Source organism: Octodon degus, unplaced genomic scaffold (genome assembly GCF_000260255.1).
Source record: "Octodon degus isolate 3935 unplaced genomic scaffold, OctDeg1.0 scaffold00163, whole genome shotgun sequence".
NCBI lineage: Eukaryota > Metazoa > Chordata > Mammalia > Rodentia > Octodontidae > Octodon > Octodon degus.
In genome coordinates this window covers 1250271-1267468 of record NW_004524739.1, presented here as the reverse complement: position 1 = coordinate 1267468, position 17198 = coordinate 1250271, and the positions used below count along the sequence as shown (strand labels likewise).

General features: G+C 53.1%; 2 protein-coding genes across 2 annotated transcripts; one reads left to right on the top strand and one right to left on the bottom strand.

The window, feature by feature from the left end:
• Positions 1 to 909: 909 nt before the first annotated feature.
• Gpr3 (G protein-coupled receptor 3) lies at positions 910 to 4028 on the bottom strand. Its single transcript, XM_004642867.1, has 2 exons — positions 3942 to 4028; positions 910 to 2931 (listed from the first exon to the last, which is right to left on the bottom strand). Exon 2 carries the CDS (start codon positions 2924 to 2926, stop codon positions 1931 to 1933), a length of 996 nt encoding a protein of 331 aa, XP_004642924.1. The 5' UTR covers positions 2927 to 2931; positions 3942 to 4028; the 3' UTR covers positions 910 to 1930.
• Positions 4029 to 9536: 5508 nt separating this feature from the next.
• Cd164l2 (CD164 molecule like 2) lies at positions 9537 to 12593 on the top strand. The gene is made up of 5 exons (XM_004642866.1): positions 9537 to 9624; positions 9948 to 10115; positions 10210 to 10281; positions 10761 to 10805; positions 12445 to 12593. The coding sequence occupies exons 1-5, from the start codon at positions 9537 to 9539 to the stop codon at positions 12591 to 12593; spliced, it is 522 nt and encodes a 173-aa protein (XP_004642923.1).
• The last annotated feature ends 4605 nt before the right edge of the window (positions 12594 to 17198 follow it).

Here is a 17198-nt window from a genome sequence, read left to right as displayed (position 1 = left end):
GGGGTTGGAAATGCTCCAAGGATTCCTCTGGGTCGGGGAGCCCACATGTAAAGCCTGCTGGGGGCGGGGCTAATCAGGGCTCCCTCCTAAGCCACACCCCCACACATGCCCTGCCCTTGCCCGGTAAACATGAACTTCTGGGGGCTTCCTACCCTCCCAGAAACCAAACTCAGGTCCCCAAATGTACACTGTTACAGCCACTCACCTCTGTGTGGGAAATAAGCTTTTCTACAATGACCAGCCCCCGTCTAACTACCTCTCAAACGTGGGCCATTGGCCCTGGGATAGAAATCAGGAGTAGAATGTCCTAAGCCCTAGGACTGGGAAAGAAGGAAAAGGAAAGATCATTCATTGCCCAGGACAGAGAACACAAATTCTGGAAATAGATGTTCCTGGCTTGGATCCTGACTCATTTCCTGGCTATATAATTTTATGCCAATCAGTAATCCTTTTTCAGCCTCAGTTTCCTCATCTGTGAAGTAGCGATGATACTGAATGAGCCAGGATGCTTGGTAACACAGGGAGGCGACACATGAAGTACCCTTAGCCCAGTGTCTAGCCCATCGTCAGCACCCACATTAGAAGGGAGGAAGGGGTTATTATTGCTATGAAGGGAACTGATGTGCTGTTAGCAAATCTTCAGGCCAAAGCCCCAAATTGGCCAATCTGGGTAGAAGAGACCAGCACCCCGGTTCTTCTCCCTAGGGGATGTTGGGATCTGTGTCAGGTGATACCAAGGTCTGACCAGAGCGATGCTGACATCTCAGGGTGGGAGGGTTAGCCCCACTGTACCCTGGGTCCCCAGCTCTGCAGATCCCCCTCAGCTCCCCTTATTCTGGCCTGACCTCATCCCGGACTTTTCCCCACCAGCCCACTCTGCACAGACGCACACACAAACACATGAGAACATTTATCACAAAATCATTTTTTATTGAGTTGAACTGGGGACAAGAACAGGGAATGCACTGGGGGACATACCCCGGCTGGCAGAGGGGTGGGGTATTGGCTCTTGCCCCGCCTCCTCTAGGGCACCTCAAGGTGAGGCCTGGCTCCCCAGGCCATGGCTGTGGCGCTGGACACCAGGCTGGAGTGGAGTTGGGGTTTCTTTTCTTAGTCCTGGGGGCCAGGCCAGGATGCAGTTCACCCAAATGGCCACCAGAGGACAGCCGGCCCCAGCGCAGAGGAATTCTCGGTTGCTCAGGTGATGGCTTCTTAAAAAAATAAAAAACCAGAGGCTGGTGTGTTTCCCCTGCAAACCCAAGCGGGGTGGGCCTGCGGAGAAGGCTCTGGTTTCTATGATCTCTTTGATTAAAAAATAACCAAAAATAATAACAAAATACGTGATTTCTGTTTCTCCATTTCTCCCCTCCAGGAACTGAGGTCAGAAATGAGGGTGTTGGGGATGCGGGATACCCTGATATGGCCTAGAACTCAAGGCGTGGGTCTCTCCCCCCCATAAATAAATTTATAATAAATAAATAATAAATATATTTTCTTTGTATGTGCACATATATATATATAGATAGATAGATAAATCTTTCAATCTAGGCAACTAAGTGACTAACTTCTTGGACTCTTGAGCTCAGAAATTTGAAAATAAAGTGACATGGCCAAGGTCAAGTCTGAGGAAGGTAAAAGGTCAAGGATTTGGAATGGCACTGTAAAAATCCCAGTATTCTGGAACTGCAAGCCAGCTGGCCAGTGGGACATTTCTGAGTAGAACCCTGACCACCTGGAACATTCTAGAACCACAGAGCTAACTGGGCTCCTACAGGGACCTTGAACAGAATCCTGAAACACCCAATGTCCTAGAACTCCAGAACCAGCTGGGTCTTGGGGGCGTTGGAGCTGGGGATTTGAAACAAAGACCTGGAGGATCTAACATTCTGGAATTCTGTAGTGATAGGGCTGCATGGTCACCAGGAGGTAACTAGACGTCACTGGGGGAGCGAGATCGGAAAGGGATCTTGGAAGAGGAACAGCAGCAGCAAATGGCCCACAGCACCTTCTGCACATCCTGGTTGCGGAAGGCGTAGATGATGGGGTTGATCATGGAGTTGTAGGTGGCGGGGAGCAGGGTGAGATAGGTGTAGAGGCGTGGGGACTGGGCATCGCCCAGCAGGCAATAGACGGTGAAGGGCAACCAGCAGGCAGCAAAGGCGCCAAGCACCACGGCCAGTGTGGCAATGCCCTTGCGGGTGGCCACATAATGGGAGGCAGGTAGCAGGTGCCGTTGGAGAGCAATCTGCTGGGCATGGCGGCAGACGATGCGGCAGATTTGGGCATAGAGCTGCAGCATGATGCCAAACACCATGAAGAAGGCAACAGCCAGGACCACCAGATGGTTCTTGGAGAGTGGAGGGACCACACCGCATGTAGTCAGGCCATCCAGGCAGTTCCAGGCCAGCACAGGCAGCAGCCCCAGGCCCAGGGCACCCCCCCACACTAGAGCCAGCATCACATAGGTCCGAGTCACTGTTGTCTCTGAGTAGTAGGTGAGGGCATTGTACAGGGAAAGGTAGCGGTCAACAGTGATGGCCAGCAGGCTGCCGATGCTGGCGGTAAAGGCCATCACTAGCACGCCAACCAGCACCAGACTCATCTCCACTGAGCCAACGCAGAAGACAGCAGCAAAGTGTAGGACCAGGCCCAGGCCTGCCAGCAGGTCTGCCACAGCCAAGCTGCCCACCAGCAGGAACATGGGAGCGCGGAAGGCAGGAGTGCCGACGATGATAGCCACCACCAGTGCGTTCTCGCAGGACACCAGGGTGCCTGAGATGCACAGCACCACATCCCAGGCCCTGGGTGAGGGCAGTGATGATGTCGCTGATCCTGTAGGCTCCTCTGCTGGGCCCACGCTGCTCAAATTCACATTCCCTGGACCAGAGGAGAGCCAGGCCAGGGGTCTGCCTGCACCCCACACCATGGTACCTGCAGAGAAAGGCCCTGTGAGATGCTGGCGGGACTGGGTGCCGACAGGAGGCATCTGGAGAAGGAAAGGTGCCCTCAGATAGCTAGAATCCCCATGCCACTTTCCCCCCAGTTGATGCCTGAGCTCTTTTGGGGGTACTTTGGTTCCTGTTCTATGCTTCCAGGCCTCTGGATGGGAATTCATTCCCCAGGGATCCCCATCCTGGATCTCTTTACACTGCCTTCACTCCTCTGGGTTCCACAGGCTTCTTTTTCCCACGTGTGTGATCAGGGAGAACCAGATAAAGAGCTGCCCCAAGTAAGCTGGGGACCACGGGATCCAGGCGATGCCAAGAAAGACTCACGAGTGGGGGAGGGAACATCCAGAGACTGAGAGCAACTCCACTCCCTCCCACTAGAGAGGATGACTCGGTGTCTGAAGCTCCCCGACCCCTCACGATTCTCGGCGGCTGCCAGCAGGCTCCGCCCCCAGGGAAAGCTCATGAAGCACTTGCCAGCCCCCAGCCAACATTCCTGGGGTAATGTCTGGGGTCCCTCACTCAGCCTCCAGGATTTCTGTGCATAGTGGTCCCCTCTTTCTGTCCCACCCCCTGCTGGAAGCCTGGATCTCTGAGTCAGAGTCCTCCTTCTGCCGGGACACCTGGATCTAGGGCCTGACTCCGCCTCCTGCCTGCACATCAGAATCCCTATAGAAGACACCTCCCGCTTCTCGGACACCTGGCTTCCTGACCTAGCCGCCTCCTGTCAGTATAACCTCAGATGACCGCCCTTCCACCCAGGGCCTCGGATCCCTACAGGACTGCTCACCCTTCGCCAGGTCACCCAACTCACGGCTCCAGCACCCAAACACTTCGGACACACTTGCTAACCCAGAAGCTGCTAACCCAGAATCCCAGCCTCAACCTACGACCCCGATCATCCTCAAGGAGTTTTCCACTTGCCTAGTTCCCCAGCATCCCTCTGTGTGTCCTCGCAGACACCTGGAGCCCGTGGCAAGGGCCTCTACTCACCGCTCAGGACCGGGCGTGGCTGGGCCGCGGGGAAGCTCCACTCGGGTCCTGGCAGCGCAAGGTGTGCGCGGACCCCGAGAAGCCCCCGCGGCCTCGAAAGAAGCGGGCGTGAGTCACCCCTCCCCGCCCCGCCCCCGGCCACCGGTTCGGTGACGTCTGAGGCCCGGTTGGCCAATGGGCGCAGCGCGCTGGAGCGCATCAAGCGATGCGCAGCATAGTAATGAGGCCTCGCACCGCCCGCTCCCCCATTCATAAAAAGCGTCCCTGGCCTTGGCCCCGCCCCCTCCCAACTCAGCCAGTGCTGCCCTTGACCTGACGCCCTCTGCGGGCCAGGGCTTCCCGGGGCTCTAGTGGGAGAATCTTGGAAAAGTCTCAGGGAGCCCATAGGAAATGTAGTTGGGGGAGCTGCAGGGGGACTGGAATAGGCTGTGGAGGTGATGGGACCCTCGGATGGCAGGAATCCAGGAGATGGAGATCGAATGATGGGGCTGAATGGGCGTCTCCGGTGAGGATGACGGAGTTGCTGATGATGGGCTCTGAGGTGACGGGGACTGGAGCACAAGGGAGCAGGGAGGTGGGTGGCAGTGACGAGGGAGCATGGTGACAGGATCTTGGGGGATGGCAGGCGTGGGACACTGACAGTACAGGAGGGTGACACTCCTAGGGCAACCATGGCAGCGTCTGGGTGACTCTGCAGAGTGAGGGAGCTCAGGTTCCAAGGGGGAGGAAGAAAGTGGCAAGGGTGAAGGGACTTTGGGTCAACAAGACCCTCACGAGTGCTGAGGTAATGAAGTGACACAGTTCATGAAGATTGTAGGGCCCTGGATTGAAGCTGTTGGTTGGTACTGGTAAATGACCCTGGGGTGAGAGAACTTGCAGAAGGCCTGACAGACAGTGACCAGGCAGGTGATCTACTGCCAGGACAGGTCCCGTGATACTGGAGCAGGATGAGGAGCTGGGTGACGTCACTGAGCCAGTCCAATGGCGCTCGCACCGCACGGGAGAAGGCCTGGCAAGATCTCAGACCTGAATTATTTATTCAAGGATCTGGAAGGCCAGCGGGGTAGGGTGGGGGCCACTTCCCCGAAGCAGCGGCAGCCAAAGAGACGGGAAGAACTTGGAATCGGAAAGCCCAGCAGCTCAGTCCTGGGACAGGTTCCCCCTCCCCCAGCCTCAACTCTTAAGCATCCAGGTGGGGTGGGTCAGGGAGAAAGCTCCTCCCCCTGCCCTAACCCTGCCTGTTCTTAAAACCAGGAACCTACCCGGGCAGATTCCGCCAGATGTGTCTTGGGAGCAGGGGTGACTGCCCCTCCTCCATGGGGCTCCAGCTTTGATCCATCTGGAGTCGTCCCAGACTGGGGGTGAGGAGGAGTTGAGTGAAGGTTTGAAGAAACCTGTGACTCCTCGCCCCATACCAGCATCACTACAGCTCCTACAGTCAGGGTCCACTGGGCAGGTTGGGGGCTCAGATGTGGGCAGAGGAAGGCCAAGAAGCAGGGAACATGGGAAGGGAAGGCTGGCACTGGGAAAGATGATGCATTTTGGGTTGGGATGCTAGCCAGGAGCAGACTAGATTCAAATTCCAACTCCTCCTTTCCCTAGATGGGTGACTTTGGGAGTTTTGCAGACTGTGTCTGTTTTACCATCTATAAAATAGGAATAAAGCTGGGTGTGGTGATCCCAGCATTCAGGAAACTGAGAAAGGAGGGTTGCTGGGAGTTCCAGGCCAGCCTGGGCTACATAGCAAGACCCTGTCAGAGACAGAGACACAGACACAGACAGACAGAGACAGAGAGACAGAGACAGAGAGACAGAGAGACAGAGACAGACATACAGAGACAGAGAGAGATAGACAGACAGAGACAGACATACTGAGACAGAGAGACAGACAGACAGAGACAGACATACTGAGACAGAGAGACAGAGAGAGACAGACAGACAGAGACAGAGAGAGACAGACAGACAGACCGACAGACAGACAGAGACAGAGAGTGCTCCAAGAGACCGAATGAATGAGATCATAGATTTTCTTTTTTCTTTTTTTTTTTTTTTTTTGGTGGAACTGGGGATTGAACTCAGGCCTTTGAGCTTGCTAGGAAAGTGCTTATTCCACTGAGCCATTTTCCCCGGCCCTGAGATCATAGATTTTCTTTTTTTTTTTTTTTTTTCTGGAACTGGGGATTGAACTCAGATCCTTGTGTTTGCCAGTCAAGCGCTTATCCTACTGAGCCATCTCCCCAGCCCCGAGATCATAGATTTTCATGTGCACTCCCTCATATACCCTAACTACCCATGCTAGATTACAGCCCGGTGCTTTTGACAATCCTACAAAGTTAAGTGACATTTTCATAGGTAAAACCTCAAAAAGCCAAGGGACTTATTACAAACCACACAGTAAGTAGCAGAGCTGGGATCTGAAGCCAGGCAAGTCTATGTTCAACCAAGTGCAGGAGGCCTTCCATTCTAGCCTAGATGTGCTCTCTACTCAGAATGGTCAGGTGTTTAGTTTGACAATACCCGCAGTTCCCCAGGTGGCCACAAGATGGCTGTGAGCCTTCGCCTCAAGGTGAGATTGCTTCCCTTTTGTATTCAGGCCTGAACTCCACAGGGAGTGAGGGGCAGGTGTGGGTGCATCAGTATGTGAGACACAGATAATTCCCACACTCATCCAACACCAGGGAGTTCTGGGCATTGTCATGGCATGCATCCTTAGCAGACTGATTCATTTAACCAATATTTACTGACAATTACCTGGCCTTGGTTTTTGGGAGGTGCTAGAGACAGAGATGATCTGGTCTTATTTCTGTGTTTCCAGCATTCAGGAAATATTTATTGAGCATCTACTATTTGCCTGGCACAGAGGACAGAGAAATCCCTGCTGTCTTCAGGGAGTTTCCACTTTAATGTGGAAAGAGATGGGCAATCTACACAGAGATGCTTCATATGATCTCAAGTAGGGAGCCCTTGAGGGCCTCCAAGCCCGCAGACTCAGACAAATGTGTACACAAACTGTCATGACATTATGCAATATGACTACTAATAAACACTTACTTGGCCTGTACCATGGGTGGGGAGTTCACTAGGGAAGGAGATATATACATGGTTCCTAGCTTCCTGGAGCTTGAAGCCCAGAAAACAAGCAGGTCACTAGTTATACATTTGCCACGTGATTCAAAAGAAGAGCAGGCACTGTGATGTAGAATAACCAGGAGATCTTTTTTTCAGCTAAGGAGTGTCATGGAGTCATTTAAGAGAACAGAAGAATTTCAAGGAGCAGAGAGGAGGCTAAATGAGTAAAGGAGCCTTTATTGTACAGGTGAGAAAGTTGAGCCCAGCGAAGTGGAGGCAGATTCCTTTGGCTGGAAAAAGCTGTGAGACAGAAGATGTTGAAGGGTTTAGGCAGGTAACAGGTGTGGTCTGACTTATTTTTTCCAAGCTCATTCTTGGAATGACTTGACCCATCATTTGACCAGGCAGATGGAGTCAGGGATGCAAGCAGCTCCCAGGATCAAAGAGCTAGGATGAAGGCAAGCAGCACAGGCTGCAGAAGGAAGATGATGGGAAGCACCCAAGAAAGGTCAAGGAGACTTCAAGAGACAAAATTCAAAAGGTTATGGAGGCCAAGTCATTGTTTAAAAATTGTTAGCTGGAAGAGACATGGTTAAATGCATGGTTTCAGAAGCTCTTGTGCTGTGAGACCCAGCTTGGGGAGGAACCTGGGGAGTGAGGCAGTGAGCTGGGCCTGCCTAGGAGGAGGAGGACAATGAGTGCTGAGGGCGCAGGAGGCTGGGCAGGACATGAATCTGAGGGCTGAGATGCTATAGGTGGTGGTAGTGCTATGGTTCCCAGCCTGAGTGATGGGGCCAATAACAGGGCTTCCCTGGGTGGGGAAAAGTGTCCAGGTGCTGCAGAGATCTGTAGCACTCAAGTGGAGGTGCCCAAGGAGCAAGGATGCATGGGAGGGACCGCAGAGGGCAGAACTGTGCCCCTGAACAGCCTGAAAATTGGGAATGACACAATACATGCTCAGGGTAGTTGTGGGCAGTGGACTAGAAGCTGCCAAATAAAAGCTTTTAGTAGAATGTATATTCATTTAGTAATAAGGGGCCAGTGATTATTAGTCACGTGTTATTAGGTATAGATGTGATAGCTGGGAAGCTGAACTAGACTGGGGGATGTAGATGGTGGATTTTTTAAAATTTTAACTGTGGGATGGATCCAGGGATGCCCTACCCCTGAGCTACCCAGAGCCCTTTATTTTGGGACAGGACTTAAAATTTTCAATCTCCTGCCTCAGCCTCCCTCAGTTGAGGGTTACAGGTATGTGCCACAGCTTCCTGCTCTTGCTGGCTTTTAAATGGGGACTGGTGGCAGAAAAATGCCCAAGATGTCTTCCTAGGAAGTGTGTGGGCCAGGGCCAGAACTAAACTGAACCACTGTCAGTTAAGAGGTGGCCAGAGGAGGGCTGGAGAGATACCTCAGCATACTAAGCATCTCCCTAGGCAAGTGCAGGAACCAGGGTTCAATCCCCGACGCCACATGCCGTGCCAGCCCTGTCCCTGGGCATGCTGAGCCAGCCAGCAAGACCGGGAGTGTAGGTGCACACTGTAATCCCAGTGCTGGAGAGGCTGAAAATTGGAGGATCACTCACAATCTGAACTATGTAGTGAGACCTTGTACCAAATACATTTAAAGGGGTGGAGGGGGGAGCTGGGGCCAGGGAGATGGCTCAGTAGAATAAGCCCTTCTCTGGCAAGGGCAAGAACCTGAGTTCAATCCCCAGTTCTGCCAAAAATAAATAAATAAATAAATAAGATAAAGGGGGTGCTGGAGGAAGAAGAAGGAGTAGAGAAGAAAAAGGTTCCCCCAACTTCCCCTAAGGAAGTTGACAAAATGGCTGAGAGGAGAAGAACCAAGGTAAAGTGGTGCAAGGCAGGAGAGGTGACCGTGGGGAAGGCTACGGAAAAGCCCACCTGACCTAGCAGGAGTGTGACCCAGAGGAGGTGGTGGGCTGAACGGCAGAAAGGAGAGGGATCTGAGGGCTGAAAGCAGGGAAAACGCCGAGGGGGGCGCGGGACGACCAGAGGGGAGAGGCAGCTGAGGCCCGTTGCAGCCTTCACAGGATCACCTGGGAAATACCCTTACAAATCCGGTCCTGAGCCAAACCCTGAAGGCAAGAAAGTGATCTTACTTCAAATACAGATTTTTACCAGTGACCTTAGGCTAGGCACTCACCTTTTCTAAGCCTCGGTTTCCTCACCTGTAGAGCAGAGATGGAAACAGCCACTACTCTGGGTTTTCAAAAGTTGTGGGTGGAGGCAGCCGGTGAGCCAACTGCAACTCTGGACCCGCCCCTTTGTTCAAGCCCCGCCCAGATAGCGGAACGCCCCCACACCTTTGACAGGCCACGCCCATGTTGGCTCCACCCTGCCAAAGAGCCCAGCCCCACCAGGCTTTCCCATTGGCCACTCCCCAGGCTGGTCACGCCCCAATTGCCCTGGTCTCGCTCCCACACCAGCTCCTTCTAGCGAGTCCAAAAAGGAACGCAGCACATCAGCTAGCTGTCCGTCGGCCCCCAGCCCTCGCCCTGCGCCCATGGCCGCGCCAAGACCCCACGCCTTGCGGGCTGCGCTCTGTGGAGGCTGCTGCTGCCTTCTCTTGTGTGCCCAGCTCGCAGCGGCTGGTAATGCATGGAAGGAGCCAGGCAGGGACCGCTGGAACGGTCTAGGCTTGCAGGAAGGGGGACATTTCAGACTGGGACAGGGCTCCAGGGAGCACCAGGAGTCTCCATGTGTGTGTGCATGCATGCGTATATGTTCTAGGTGTAGAGGATTAGGGAGCTTTCAGGTGTGTCTGGAGGCAGGGGCTCCAGGTGTACCTGGGAACCCCAGGTGTATTCAAAGGGAGAGTCAAGGAATGTGGGAGAGGCTAAGTGAGGGGTCCTGGGCTCCAAGCGTGTAGCGGAGGGATAGGAGCCCTCTTCTAGCCTTCTCATCCCACTCCCAGGTAAAGGAGCTCGTGGCTTTGGACGAGGAGCCTTGATCCGCCTGAACATCTGGCCGGCTGTCCAAGGCAGCTGCAAACAACTGGAGCTCTGTGAGCGATGTGTGGAAGGGGACAGAGGACACAACCACTCAGGCTGTGTGTGGCAGCAGTGTCAACCAGAGGAGCCAGGTATGGAGTTTGGCCCCCCAAGCCTGGGGCTCCCAGCTCTGGACCCCAGGCCTTGACCTTCTCCTCAGAACACCCCTGTAACTTCTCCCACCAGGACACTGTGTGACCCGTGCTGAGGTAGCCAAGGAGGGTTGCTCTGTTTATAACCGCTCAGAGTCCTGTCCTGGTAAGGAAGTTCCCATGGGCACAAGCCAAATCACCAAATCGGAGGGTGGGGGCTGAGGTCTCTCCAAGTCTCTTCGGAGTGAACTGTGCCCACAAACATCTGGGCCCAATTTCAGTTCTGCCTTTAGCTTGTGGAATAGTACCTTCCCTACTCTGGTCTATTTCCTCATCTGTAAATTGGTCCAGGGGTGCAGAGGAGCAGGGAGCATTAGAGGTTCTGACAGAAGGCATGACAAGGGTTTTGAAAGTTCAGAAGGGACGGGTGTGGGGTTTCCTGGAGCAGGTAGCATCTGAAATGAGCCTCCCTCATAGGGAGAGAGGGAGATAGGGCACATCTGGGGGAGGCTTCAAAGTATGTGGGATGTCTGGAGCTAGGCCAGGGCCAAATCAAAATTCCAGTGCAGCTGCTGGCTGGGGCTGTGGTCTTGATGGAAGCTGGGGCTTGGGAGGACTGTTTTATTGTGGATTCTGTCTCCTCAGCTGCCCACCATCACCCCACCTATGAACCGGTGACAGTCACAACAGGTAGGTACTCCCTGAGGGCATGGTGTAGGGAACAGAGTGAGCTCAGGTGCTGGTGTGTTCAGTGGCCCCAGCTCTCTGATTTCCGCTTCATGTGCTTCCACATCTGTAAAATGGCTTGGATAATTCCTACTATCCTGATGATTTGATTTTTTTTTCTGATGATTTGATTTTTTATTCCCTGAAAATCCTATTTTTTTAAATGAGCTGTTTCTGGGTATCCAGTCTGGTACCTGGGTTGTGTGCCACCCTTTCCCACTTCCAAGCCCACTTTTTCCCCACCTGCTGTGTAAGACCCAATTCTGTGTCTAGTGCATTGAAGGCAACCAAGAAATGGTGGTTCCCGTCCCTTCTGTCTGTTTCCTGTTGTGGGAAGCCAGGGTGATGTCTCCAGAGCTGAGGATCTGTGGCTCTTGGCTGCTAGAAATGCCCTCAGTGACCACCTGCTGCAACCTGTAGGTTCAGGGGTACCAGCCAAATTCCTAGCTGAGCAGGGCATGGGCCGACCCTTTCCTTTTGTTCCCACTGCCCCTCAGGGCCCTTAGGTCACCAGACTTGGCTAGGATGGCTGAAGAGGCTTTTGGTTAATTAAAACCAGAAACTGATCTCAGAGACTGAATTATTGATGGTTGCCTCAGCTGTAGCCCCAGATCTGCAGCGTGGTTCATTTCTTCCTTTTCTGTTCCTCCTCTCCAGTGTCCTTCTGTGGGGCTCCCTCTGCTGCAGCTGGGGCCACACTTTGCCCCTCATATTCTTAAACCCCTCTACACCCTCTGGGAAGTGGTTCCTGCCCCCATCTGGGCTCCTGTCCACTATCCCAGAATGATCATCCACCCACAGTCCTACTCTGTCCTGGGTGACTGGCCCTGGGCCTGAAACCAAATCCCTGGTGGGAGTTGATAGGTAATGTGGCACAGCTGGGAGCCACCCAGACCCTGCTATCCTCTGAAAACAAGAGGAAAGGCTCCAGGAAGCCCGGAGGAGTCCACCTCTGTCCTACCTACTGGGAGGTGACTTCAGCCAAGTAGCCCATTGCCTACCCTCTGCCTACCCATTGTACAGGGTATCAGGCCTGGGCCTCCCCTTTCCCCTCCACTCCTTCCTTTTAGGAATCCCGAAGACAGAACTCATCATGTGCATCAGTACTGGGCCCTGACACCCTCAACTGAAAGATCCTGTGGACGGGGGGCTCTGGGCAGCTGAGTGCCAACCCAAGCTCACCCTTTTGGGCTAGTGATCTCTTTTTTTTTTTTTTTTTTTTTTTTTGCGGAACTGGGGATTGAACTCAGGCCCCTGCACTTGCCAGGCAAGCACTTATTCTACTGAGCCATCTCCCTGGCCCCTGGGCTAGTGAGAGACAGAGGCTGGAGGGGAGCTTGGTTGCTGTTTGGTCCCACTCATGTGTTAGGTCCATATGATCCAGAGGCCCAGAGAGGGTGTGGCATAAAGCCCCTGAGAAACTCAGGAGCATGACCCAGCTAGGCGTGCCCTATCCCTTTCCCTCTGCCTGCAGGGTTAAGCTGGCCTTCTGCACCTGGTATTCTAGCCCCATAGTGAGGACTGAGCCCTAAGCGTGTCCTGTACCAGATATGGGCTCAGATCCTGGACCCTGCTATGATTTCCACCCTGCCTCACCCCACAGGGAGCCCCACAGTTCCTGAAATCCATAGCCCTGGCTTCGATGGTGCCAGCTTCTTTGGGGGTGTCGTGTTGGTGCTGAGCCTACAGGCAGTGGCCTTCTTTGTGCTGCGCTTCCTCAAGGCCAAGGACAGCACTTACCAGACATTGTGAGTACCTGGCTGCCAGGGCCCTGTCGGCTTGCTCCCACTCCCTGGGACAATGCCTTCCTTCCAGTGTCCCCGTGTGAGCCACATCCCTTTTCCTCCTCCAGTTGGGACTCTTTCTGCCAGATGATGGCTGGGCACAGTCTTGGGGTCTGGGAGCCCGGCTGAGTCCCTGTCTTTTGCCCCTTCATGCTGCCAGCAGGGAGGAGAACCAATAGGTAATGGTCCAGGCGAGTCTTCGGCCAATCGCGGCCATGAGCAGGAGCCTGGCTGTGTGCACTGTGTGGCTTCCTTGGAAAGGGTGGTTGTGCAGGGCCCGTGTGCCGTGTGAGGGGAGCAGGTTCATGAAAATGTTTGTTCTTCCAGCTGACCTGCTCTCTGGGGGTATGGGGATCCTCCCCTGGTTGACATTGGGTCACCTCCTTAAGTGTCCCCTCTGGGGGGCCTCCACAGTATCTGACATCCTTGAGCCTTGTCTCCACACTGAGAGGAAGGAGGCTACAGAGGCCACCCTCCCGGCTACCTTGTGGGCACTAGGGTGGGAACAACTTCGGCCCTCGGTTTCTGCCACTGAGCAGGCTCAGCGCCTGACGCCTGACATCCCCTCCTCTTGGGCCTGGCACCTGCAGCTCTGTGCATCCCTCATCCACATCATGGCTCGTCCATTGGCTCTGCTGGGCACCCGATCTGGTGCCTGGTGTCTATGCCGCCTCTTCCAACTAGCCAGACTCTGCCCTCCAAATAAAAGGACTGTTTCCAGTGTTTCACTTCCTGTCCTGTGTCTTGGGCTGGGTGTGTAAACTGGGTAAAGAGACAGCTGGTGTTCCCAGGAATTCTGCCTAGGCCTGCTGCTGTTTGAGAAATTTTCATAATTCCTTTTGACCCCTGCCCCTGTCCTTCTCTGGGGAGGCACAGAGACCCAGACTTGGAAAGGTAAGTACACAACATGCTCAAGGTCACACAGCTTTCCTGGCTTTGGAGTGGCCACAACCTCAAAACCCCCTTTCTAGTGGCATCTCAGGGTTTCCTAGTTCCCTGCTCTGTCTCTGCCCCTGTGCCAAGGTGAAGAAACCCCATTTCTGGCCTTGGTCACTTAGGCCTCCCTGGAAAGTCCACTTCTATCCCTGAGCACAGAAGCCAACCTGACTAATAACATCCCAGTGGTTGGGCGCTCACTGGCAGCCAGGTGCAGAGGTGGCTCTTCTCTGTGCCACTTCAATCCCAGCTGTGCCAAGAAGTAGCAAAAAAGAGTCAGGGTTGAGAGGTCAACCGAGGGAACCTGACTCTTCTGGGTCAACCCCAGCAAGTTATTTCACAGACTTGGGCCTCACCTTCCTCATCTGTAAAGTGGGGCCGAGTTCCCCTTTCAGTACGATGTGAGGAGGGCTCCAGAAAATGTAGGTGTTGTTTGCTATACTCCAAACCACCTGCCACCCTTCCAGCTGTGCAGCCTGTGTGAAGCCGCTGCTGCTGGCCTCCATCTAGACCCCTCTGGCTGCAGCTGGAGGTCGCTCAGGGACCCTGCGTGGTGTTGACAGGCAGCTCCATGGTGTCACAGAGGCCTCGCCTGCCCACTTCCCTAGGCTTCTGCCTCCCATCCTCTCGCCTTCAGCACCTCTCCAGCCCCTTCCTGTTTCCATCCTGCCTTGCTTCACTTCCTCTTTTCCCCAAGTATTTATATTTTGTGATACTGGGGATTTCACTGAACTGCATCCCTGACCCATTTTTTATTTTTATTTTGAGACAAGATCTTGCTGAGTTGCCCAGGGTGAGCTCCAACTTGCTAACCTCCTGCCTCAGCTTCCCAGAATGCTTGGATGACAGGTCTGTGCTGCCATGCTGGTTTTTTTTTTTGTTTGTTTGTTTGTTTTTGTTTTTTGTTTTTTGTTTTTTGTTTTTTGTTTTTGTTTTTGTTCTGTTTTGTTTTTGAGATCAGGTCTCACTATGTAGATCCGGCTGTCCTTGAACTCACTGTGTAACTCACTGTGTTGATCTTTTCTCTTCTCCCCAGAATGAGGGATTGAACTCAGGCCCTTGTGCTTGCCAGGCAAGCGCTTGTTCTACTGAGCTATCTCCCCGGCCCCTGTGTTGATCTTAAGCTCAGCACTGGGGAGGCTGGGGCAGCGTAGATTGCTGCATTTGAGGCCATCTTGGACTGCATAGCAAGACCATGTCACCCCCCCCCCACCAAAAAAATTGTAAATACCTGTGAGGAGAGAAAAGGACCACACAAGTTTATATAAGAACCTGTAACCCCAACACTTAGGAAGCTGAAGCAGGAGGGTTGCTACTTCGGGGCCGGCCTGAACTACAGAGCAAGACCCTGTCTCAAAGAGGGGGGCAGGGTCTAGTGTCTACACCTGCAATCCCAGTATTCTGGGAGGCTGAGACCAGGGGATTGCAAGTCTGAGCCCAGCTCAGGCAGCTTAATGACTTAGCAAATATTTAAACAAGCAACAAGCAAAAAGACCAGAATGAGCTCAGTGTGAAGACCCTGGGTTCAATCGTTGGTACTGGGGTTAAATAAAGAAAAACAGCTGACAGTATGTTTCAGACTTTTCTCTGTGAATTTACTATGTACACACACAGCATTGTTACAACACAAAGTGGGATCATGCTACACATGGTCTGTGACTTCACTGTTGTCATTACAGAATAGAGTCACCTGTGACTTGATGGTCATCATTTTGCCTGGATTCTGTCAATGGCTGGGTCATTTCCACAGTCGTGTGTGTGTGTGTATGTGTGTGTGTGTGTGTGTGTGTGTGTGTGGTGTTAGGGATGAAACCAGGGTTCCTGCATACTAGGCAAGTATAACTGACCAACACACCACATTCCTAAGCAGCATGTCGAACAGGCTGGTTTGCAGGCTCTGGTGTGCATGTGCAGGGGTTTAAGAAAGGACAAATTCTGGGACCCATCCTGTTAGGCAAATTCAGGCTCCATTTCCCTGCATGCCTCTCTCTATATCATCTGTCTCTGCCCCCACTGGAAGTTGGCCTGGTACAGGGCAGACCCTCAGGAAGGGTTTCTGGAGTGAAGAAGGATCACACACTCCCTCCTCCCCTAGCACCTGTGATCCTGGCTCCAGCCGAGGTCTCACCCTACCAGTTGGACCCTGGCTGCTGTCTCCAGGTCCCCAGTAGAGCTGCCCACTCATCTGGCCTACAGCAGCAGCTGTAGCCCAAGTCCCAGGGACTTGAGCTGGGTTGTGAAGTCACTTTCCTAAGGAGCTGCTGCCTGGTGGGTAGCATGGGATTTGGGTAAGAACTCTGGCTTTGGGCTTCTTAAGTGGTAGAGTCAGCAAAAGTTACATCCTACCTCTAGGCTTCAGATTTTCTCCTTCATTCATTTAACATACATATGTATGTGCCAGGCATAGTGGCCTACACCTGGAATCCCAGCACTCGAGAGAGGCAGAGCAGAGAATTGTCCCGAATTCAAAGCCAGCCTGGCCAGATAGCTCAGCAGCAGCTCAGTGATTGAGACTGAGCATGGTGGCCTGCACCTGTTACCCCAGCACCTGGGAGGCAGAGCAGAAGATTGTCCCAAATTCAAAGCCAGCCTGGAATACATAGTGAGCACAAGGCCAGCCTGAATCACATAGAGAGACCCTGTTTCAAAACCAAACAAGTGTATGTATAAATTTAAAAAATACATAAGTATACAGGCATTATACACATTTTGATGTGGGCATGGAACTCAGAACCTTGTGCATACAAAAAGCACACGCTGCGCTACCAAGCTATACTTGCATGCACTTAGCGTGCTGAGCGCCTGAGCCTCTGCTTGGTACTAGGCACATGCCTAAGCCAAGAGCAAGGCCATGAAGGATCAGAGGTGAGGCACAGCCCACGCTCAGCATGACCTTTGGGTGCAGCAGTGCCTCATAGATAGTAGCAATGGTCACTATATTTTTTTTAATGGTGCCAGGGCATGGGACCTGCTAGGCAGGTGCCCTAAGCAGTAGGCACTAGTAATAGAGTTGGCAAGGACCAGGAGGAGCCACGATAGTAGAGACAGCCTTAGGGCTGGGCCTTCATGGACAGGTGGACATGAAAGAGAGAGAATTCCAAATGGAAGGCACAAAATGAGCTAAGGTTAAAGATGAGAGTGGTGGCACATGCCTGTAATCCCAGCACTCTGGGAAGGTGAGGCAGGAGGATTGCAGGTTCCAGCCTAGCCTGGATGAATTAGCAAGATGATTCTGTCTTTAAAAAAAGGGGGGGGGGCTGGTGAGATGGCTCAGTGGTCTAAAGCACCTACTTAGAACAAGCTTAGCAAAGCACAGGGACCATGGTTCAATCCCCCAGCACCACATGCCAGCCAGCCCCGCCCCCTGGTGGGCTGAGCTGGCCACACACACACACACACACACACACACACACACACACAAATAAATAAATAAATAAAATGAAAAAAAAAAAGCTGAAGATGTAGTTCAGTGACAGAGTGTTGACCTAGCGTGTGTGAGGCCCTGGGTTTAACTCCCAGTATCATAAATAAATAAACAGGAACATCCATATGAATGCAGAGATCTGGAGAGATGGCTGGATGCCTGGAAGCCAGACTGGACAGGCTGGGGACTATGCCTGTTCTCTGTGGGGCTCAG